Raw genomic sequence first — 8107 nt, 5'->3', positions numbered from 1 at the left:
CCCCAAAACACAAGTGTCCCAAAAAGCCAGTTTAAAAAAAAAACAAACCGACCAACCTGGGTGATGTGCAGGAGCCCTGCCCGCGGCACAGTGGCACCAGGGCAGGGGACATCAAGTGGCCTCCGCTCTGCTGCCATCACTGGACCCAACTCCACCAGCCTGGGGTGTCAGTGCCACTGAAGTGCTGCCAGCCCCGCTACACACCCCAAAACCCTTCACCGCCTCTCGGCACATGCAATCTGCAGCAGCCACCACCGCGTCGGGCTGGTTTGTGCCGCTCCGCGTGCCTCACGCTGTTGACACCATGCCTGAGCATGTTGGTGATGCAATCCCTGGTGTTACATCACAGCCAGTCACCCACCGCGTCATCCTGGGGGATGTGCTGAGCATCCTGCCGATGCCGGGGAGGGAAGAACTGTTAATTGCAATGTTAATTAGCAAGCAGATTTAAACAGGCTGTTTTAAAGTGAGGAAAAAACCCAAACAAGCACCTTTTCCCCCCAGAGCCTTTGTGCCAGCTCTGTGGGGACATGGGGTGGCCCTTTCCTGGGGACATCTCCCTGCCCAGGCACAGCCGAGGAGATGCACCTCACTAGGATAAACCCGGCCAGCTGAGCTGGGGCTTCCCCAGCCGAGGCAGCCATACAGGCCACCAGCCTCCTGGTAGCTGTGTCGCCCGGTGCAGTCCTGGGCAGGGAGAGACCTCTAGTGCTCCTTCAGGAGAAGACAAGCCACCAGCTCCATCCTCACCCAGCAAGGGAGGTTTTCATGGAGCTGCTCCCCCAACCACACTTGGCACCCAGCGTAGCCTCTTCAGCAGTGGTCTGCAACAGGGCTTGATCCAGCATCACCACTCAATGAGGTCTTCTCCAACACATGGACATGGACACAGCAACCAGCCTAGCCATCAGCACTGGGCTTTCCTCCCCATAGCCGCCCTCTTGGGACCCCACCATCCTCCTGGAGCCACCAAGCAGGGTCAAAGCCTTCGCCCCCCAGCCTGGGCAAGCTGAGCCAGCACTCAGTGACCCCAATGGAGATATACCCAGGGTCAAGCACCTTCACCGGGTTCAGGAGGCTCAGTCTCTGCACCCATGGCAGGACCATACCCAAGAGCCCCAGGACCACAGCTGAAGCACTTCCAGCCCCTATAAGCCTCCCTCCAGGTGCTCTTTCTATGGGGTGCAGGGGAGGCACAGAGGCATGGCTTCTGTCTTCCTTAATAACGCACCAAAGTGTAACAGAGTGAGGCCACAGCCTTCCCCATGGCATCAGGCAGCCTTCTTGCCAGGGGCAGGAATTACAGGAAAGGGAAAGGTCCCCACAGAGGCTGTGCCTGGACTCAAAGTCTCCAGAAAGCAAACAGGAGGGGACCTGTGCTGGGCTGCATCCGGCTTTGAACCCCTTTGCCTCTGTCTGCCCCTCCCTGAGACACAGCCACTAATCTTGCCTTTGCAGCATTGGTGAACAATAACAGGCTGGGATGAAGGGAATGCAAACCAGTTCCCCAGTGGCAGCGATCCCAGAAAGGCTCCTGAGCTGTGCTGGGGGCAAGTAACCTTGTGAGGGCCAAAGCAGCAGTGCTGGCACAGCCCTGGGCAAACCTGGGGTAGATAAGCTGCTGATACGCCTGCACCAGCCAGCAAAGCACCAGGGATGGGGTCACTTAGCGGGCAAGAGCAGCCCCTTGCCAGCTTGGCCTTCAAAGACAGCACACAGCCCCTTGCCCTGCCCAGGCCCTTTCTACCTAAAACCCATCTACCCAGTCACAAGCGGAGTCCCCCAGGGCTCAGTTTTGGGACTGGTCTTGTTTAATATATTTATCGATGATCTGGATGAGGGGATTGAGTGCTCCCTCAGCAAGTTTGCAGATGACACCAAGTTGGGTGGGAGTGTTGATCTGCTCAAGGGTAGGAAGCCTCTGCAGAGGGATCTGGACAGGCTGCATCAAAAGGCTGAGGCCAATTGTATGAGGTTCGACAAGGCCAAGTGCCGGGTCCTGCACTTGGGTCACAACAACCCCATGCAATGCTACAGGCTGGGGGAAGAGTGGCTGGAAAGCTGCCCTGCAGAAAAGGACCTGGGGGTGTTGGTTGACGGCCAGCTGAATATGAGCCAGCAGTGTGCCCAGGTGGCCAACAGCATCCTGGCCTGTATCAGAAATAGTGCAGCCAAGAGGAGTAAGGAGGTGATCGTGCCTCTGTACCCAGCACTGGTGAGGTGGCACCCCAAATACTGCATTCAATTTTGGGCCCCTCACTCCAAGAAGGACATTCAGGTGCTGGAGCGTGTCCAGAGAAGGGCGACAAAGCTGGTGAGGGGTCTGGAGAAATAAGTGTTATGAGGAGCAGCAGTCTGGAGAAGAGGAGGCTGAGGGGAGACCTTATCACTCTCTACAACTACCTGAAAGGAGGCTGTAGCGAGGTGGGTGTTGGTCTCTCCTCCCAAGTGACAGGACAAGAGGAAGTGGCCTCAAGTTGCACCAGAGGAGGTTTAGGCTGGATATTAGGAAATATTTTTTTACTGAGAGAGTGGTGAGACACTGGAATAGGCTGCCCAGGGAGGTGGTGGAGTCACCCTCCCTGGAGGTGTTCAAGGAACATGTGGACATGGCACTGTGGGACATGGTTTAGTAGGCATGGTGTGGTTAGTTGATGGTTGGACTTGATAATCTTACAGGTCTTTTCCAACTGTAGTGATTCTGTGATACTCCATGAAACAGAATGCCACTCAGGGCCTAGGTAAGCAACAGCCATGAAGTACAGTCAGTCCCACCCCAGCAGGTACCCTACAGCCTCTCAAAAAGAACCACAAGGAACTTTCTCAACTTTTATTATTAATTTTTTAAGAAATGCAGCATGTTTCTCAGCTGTTACCATGATTCTCATCCCCATGTGCAATCCAACCACCAGTCTGAAACTGGACCCTTTCACTGGTGATGGCACAGGGCTGGGCAGACTGGGGTCCAACATGGACAGGAACCTGAGAGCAGGTATAAACCCATGTCTGCTTTCCACAGAAGATCAAAGTTTTAATCACCAAAAGCAGCATTGATCTTCAAGGAATAAGAGTGGTTTTAAGTGGGGGTATTAAGAGACAACCCACTTTCTCCTTCCCATCCGACACCAGATCCCAGATCAGGAGAATGGTTTTCCTCTCACCATCCCTTGCACCCCAGCACACAGACATGCCTCACCCAGAACTCCACTGGGGTTTCACGAGAAGAAACTCCCATTGTCTCCAGCATCCTGAAACAAGAAGCAGAGGAAGGGTCTCATTCTGTCCAGCCAGCTCCCACCTGACATGGTGGGACATCCACAACCAGAGATAGGTCTCTTCCACCCAAAGCAAAGGAGGTCTTGATGGCAGGTACAGGTGGCAGCAATGCATCCAACATATGCACAAGGGTTGTTCCAGTCAATGAACAGATGAGAGGCACATGGATGCCTGCCCCTCCCAGCTTTGCAGCAGGCCCTTGGCACACATCAGTTAAGATGCAACTGTCAATGTTCTTCCTCCCCTCTGCTAATCAAGAGCAAGGCAGAGAAACTCAGACCTCCAACATGAGACTTCCACAGATACATCAGTGCAAGAACACCATATGGCTACGTGGACTTAAAATTTAAGTCAACTGACTCAAACCAAGGTCAACTGTGCTGTAAGCAGCTGAGGATCTGCTGTTTAACCTCTGACAAGTACCCATCCACACGTGGGGAAAGGGAGTGCACCACTGCACACCTCCCTTCCAGCTTTGAAGGGGTCCCTGCAACCTCACTCTTCATTCACTGTATAAGAGGAGTCTTCCACGTCCTGCTTGTTTTCCCCCAAGCAGTTTTCTTACCTCTTTTCAGTCTCTTGGAGGAGGGATTTTGCAGCTTCAGGGTCATTCTTCATAAAGGCTTGATATGGAGAGACAGACTGCAGGTAACCAACTACCCCAGCCACTGTCATGGGAATTTTGTCAAAGATATCTGTGATTCTAGAAGGGAGACCGCAAAAAAAGAAAAGGAGCATTGGCAAGTTAGATCTCAAAGGCACTGGAACAAAGACAACAGCAGATTGATGTGGTGGTGAATAAAATACCTGATGTTATCAAAGGTCTAAGAGACAGAAATATCATCTGATGATGGCATTTGGTGGGTCAGGAGCTCTAATTGATGCACTGCTGGAGAAGCAGAGGTGGTCCCTGGGACCATCTAACATAGTCATGACTTGAACAGCCCCTTTCAATACAGGCCTACCTGCAGAGCCCATTCCCCTCCTGCAACACCACCACCACCTTTTTGCCTGCAGAGTTATCCCCTGTGCCATGCCTTGGTGGGGAGGCAGGCACTGGCTCCCTGGAGGTCTGGGGCAGGTTCTTCCTCTCACTCCATTTTTCCCCTTCATCTATTAAGTCATCTGAACCCTCAAATAATCATAAACCACCAACTACAAAAAAAAAAGATTAACACAATTCTGCCTTGAGCAGGAAGGGTCCTTGCAGCCCTTAGACCACACTTGTTAGCCCACCTTAGTGCCACATTAAATGCAATGGGACTGGAAATGCAGCCACATGGCCTTGCCACAATGCGAAAGTATTTGCTGAAACCCAGCTCCCTCCTGTCCTCTCACTGGGCTGGTGGCAGAGCAGCCCCATGGAGGAGCAGAGAAGTCACCTCTACCCACTCCTGGTGCTGCACTGAGGAGTTTCTGCTCACCTCTTCTTGTCTGGAAATGGCAAGGCCTCAAAGATCTCTTTGTAGTCTTCCAAGACAAGTTTTATTCTATTATGTGAGTATTTTAAAAGCAGGTCCCAGGACTGCAAAGACAGCAGATTAAAAAAACAAACACAAAACCACTTGAAGCTCTCAGTTTCCACTAACTCAGGCTTGCTTGGCCCTAGATCTCATGCATTCATACATGCACTTTTAAGTACTCCTTGTATTAAAATTCACCAAAATCTCACTCAGTGTCAAGAATTCAAGGATCCTATTTTATTATAGAAATAAGGGTTCTATCCTCCTCTCTACACTAGATAATTTCCACTATGAGTTGTTAAAACACTCTTTGCCAAGAAACATCACTAAGAAAGCCTCTTTCCAAACAGTTTCTACTTCCCATTCTTTCCACTGGGATCAGGGTGACAGGAGAAGTCTCTGCGATGATACCAACCCCCCAAATCAGCTCTGTAGCCCTCCTCTCCACACCAGAGTCTGATCTTTTGCCATTAGTCCTGACTTCCCTCTCCTCCTTATCCAGCCAGCCCTAGCAACACGTGGGAGCCACCAAACTCCATCTCAACATTGTCCCTGCATTGAACCATCCCTCTGCCCCATCCTTCAATAGGAGTCCTCTAGTTGTACCCCCAAGCCCATTGCTTTCCCCTCCGCACTTAAGTACTACGCATTTCCCCCTGCCCAGACCAGAAGGCAAAACCCTGAGGTTTAGGTTTCATCACCTCACCTCCCTGAAGACTTTGGTCAGCTTTTCAGAGCAGTTTCCAAAGCGCAGACTCATGTCCACAGTGTAGGTGCTGATGACCACACAACCACCTGGCTTAACCACCCGGTCGGCTTCTCTCATGAACTTCTCAATATCAAACCAGTGCACGGCTGTAAATGAAGTCAGGAGATCCACCGAGGCATCCTCGAACGGCAGCTCCTCTGCAGGGCACACACTGGAAGGGGGAAGGAAAAAAGGCAGTGTATAATACAGGAATTAGGGAGTAGGACATAAAGTCAGTGGGCATTTTTTGGAGTCAATGACGACCATTTGGGATGCAAGACCATGGCTACTGTAAACATTCACACCAGGAATCCCATCAAATGGGATTTTCTTTGGTGCTGGCTGGCTCTTACAACAGTCATACTCACAAAACACCACCTCTGTGCGAGGACCTGAATTTTGCCTTCAGCTGAGCTCGCTCCCCCGACACTCACAGGTAGGAGACGTTGGGTGGGGAGGGGGCACCCCTGGCCTCCTGGATCTGCGCTTCGCTGATGTCCGTTCCCACCACCTTCTTGAAGTGCTCCGCAAGGAAGCGGGTGCCTTGTCCAGACCCGCAGCCAACATCCACCACCAGCTCAGCAGGGTTTGCCCTCTGCGGGGAGGAGCGGATGCATCTCAGCAGGCAGCCACCCAGTTTCTGTGCTTTTACCCCATTCCTTCCCCCAGCATCCACACAGGAACACCCTTGGCATGGCACAACCTCTGGGAAGGCTCTTTGGGACCACATTTTGCCCCAAGCCCTATTGATTTATTCTTCCCCATGGCACCAACCAAGGTTACACTCCCAGTAGGGCACATACGACTACTCCCACGCACATACTGCTACCCCTTGTTTTTTCCTACAGCCTGGCCGTACCCCACTTACCTTCTCCTGCAGGTAGGCAAGGATGGTTTGCTGCAGCTCTTTGCCCGGTGCAAACCTGTATTTCTGGTAGACGGCTGCGTGCCCTCTCCCCTCAAACATCTGGGTGGCCATGCTTGGGTAACCCGGCACCTGGGAGGAGGCAGCAAGCTGGGGTTGCCACCACAAAAACCACGAACTCCTCCTGCCTCCTTAGCCTGTGACCGCAGGCACTAAAGTCTCCAGTTCCTGGCAGCGGCCCAGGGAGGACTTTGCCCATGAGGCTCCAGCAAGGGAGCGTGAACCGGCTCTCCAAGCATCCCTCCCACAGCTATAAGCTAACTGCAGAAGCAAACCAGCAACATCTGACAAGGAAAAGCTTTCTAGTTTTTCAAATCCTTCTTCCCAGTACTCCTTTGCTTTCCCCACCCACCTGGCTGTCTTCTGAAATAAATCACCATTATAGCTGGAATAGCTGCGAATTCGGGGGGGACTGAGCAGAGCATCAGAAAAGCTAACAGCAGAAGAGTTTGGGTTTGTTTTTTTTTTTTAAGGCAATCCATGTTTTAGTATTAGCAACACAATCACAGCAGCTCCACCCTGTGCTTTCTGAACCATGCGATTTTTTTTGTCCCTTTCTGCCCCAGAAATGCTCAAAGTCTCTTTTAAATCCAGAACCTCATTAAACCCATCACCCAGAACCACAGGCAGAGGTGAGCCTGGCCTCACCCCACGGCCCCTTAGGCCTCCCGCCAGCTCAGCCCCGTGTCCGCAGCACCATCCGGCCAGCCGTCAAAGCTGCTTTCAGAGACGCAGCGCTCAGCATTCCCCTGCTTAACCATCGATTTAACCTCCCCAGCTGCTATAAACCACAGGGTCCCGTGAGCCGAGGCCCAGCAGCTGCCGGCACGTTGCTCTTCGCCCATTGCGCCGCACCGGAAGGCTCTTGGCCGTATCCTGTTTATCTTGGGTGCCTGAGCAGGCGCCGTCCGAGACCGCAACGGCTCCGTGGTCTGACAACAGACCCCAAAAGCCTGCCAGAAGGATTCCCTGCCTCGTTTGACAGGCAACTGCACCCTCTCGCCCGCTCACAGCCAGCGAGGTGGGCAGAAGGATGCGACAACAGCCAATTTCTGGAGTGACGCACAGATATCCCACATCAGGCAATGAAGGGTTCTGCTATCTTGTGATGCAAGAAGGGATGCTGAGCTAGGTAGCAGCTTAGCCAGCGCAGGACTGGAGCCTCCCAGCAGGAAGAGCAGCCCTGCCAAAGCCCTGTTTGGAGGGGAGTCCTCCAGGTGCTCTCCATGTGCTCAGAGAAGCCTTCTCCCCCCCCCGGCGAGCCCCCCCACCGCCCCCGGGCAGCTTCACCCCTCCTCTCACCGCCTGCAGCCGCTGCCGGCACCGACACCTCCCACTTCGGAGCTCCGGGACGCCCTCCGGCCCGGGCCCGGCACGAAGGGGAGGGCAGACGCCGCCCCCGGTACCGCCCGCCCCGGCGGCGGGGGGAGTGCGGGGCAGCCCCGGGCAGCGCGGCCGGGGGGGCCCGGGCTGCTCCCCCCGCTGCCCGGCCGGAGCGGGGAGGGCAAAAACTGGAAGGCAGCTTCCAGAATCCCCGTCCCAGCGAGGCTCTGGAGCAGAGCGGAGCCGTCACCCGGTTTCTGGGGGTGTTCGCTAAGCCCGGCTTCCGAAACGGCCACGAGCCGCGGGGATGCTCGGCGGCCCTGGGCTCCTCGGGAATCACAGAATCACTAAGGTTGGAAGAGACCTGTAAGA

The 8107-nt window shown here is 53.9% G+C and overlaps 1 protein-coding gene across 1 annotated transcript; it reads right to left on the bottom strand.

The window, feature by feature from the left end:
• Positions 1 to 3157: 3157 nt before the first annotated feature.
• On the bottom strand, positions 3158 to 6478 carry LOC104250477 (putative methyltransferase DDB_G0268948). The gene is made up of 6 exons (XM_009821172.2): positions 6356 to 6478; positions 5922 to 6082; positions 5446 to 5659; positions 4701 to 4801; positions 3842 to 3979; positions 3158 to 3248 (listed from the first exon to the last, which is right to left on the bottom strand). Exons 1-6 carry the CDS (start codon positions 6464 to 6466, stop codon positions 3158 to 3160), a joined length of 816 nt encoding a protein of 271 aa, XP_009819474.2. The 5' UTR covers positions 6467 to 6478.
• Positions 6479 to 8107: the final 1629 nt, after the last annotated feature.

Source organism: Gavia stellata, chromosome 8 (assembly GCF_030936135.1).
Source record: "Gavia stellata isolate bGavSte3 chromosome 8, bGavSte3.hap2, whole genome shotgun sequence".
NCBI lineage: Eukaryota > Metazoa > Chordata > Aves > Gaviiformes > Gaviidae > Gavia > Gavia stellata.
Note: the sequence above shows the minus strand (reverse complement) of the source record. Positions and strands in the feature narration are given on the sequence as shown.

Bases quoted from the DNA above. Each gene is read 5' to 3' on its own strand.
- LOC104250477 (XM_009821172.2), bottom strand. From the start codon at position 6,466: ATGGCCACCCAGATGTTTGAGGGGAGAGGGCACGCAGCCGTCTACCAG. The intron at 5,660-5,921 runs GTGAGTGTCGGG...TCCCCCTTCCAG, and splicing joins CCACCCAACGTCTCCTACCT to TGTGTGCCCTGCAGAGGAGC. The intron at 3,980-4,700 runs GTGAGCAGAAAC...TCTCCCTTCTAG, and splicing joins CCATTTCCAGACAAGAAGAG to AATCACAGATATCTTTGACA.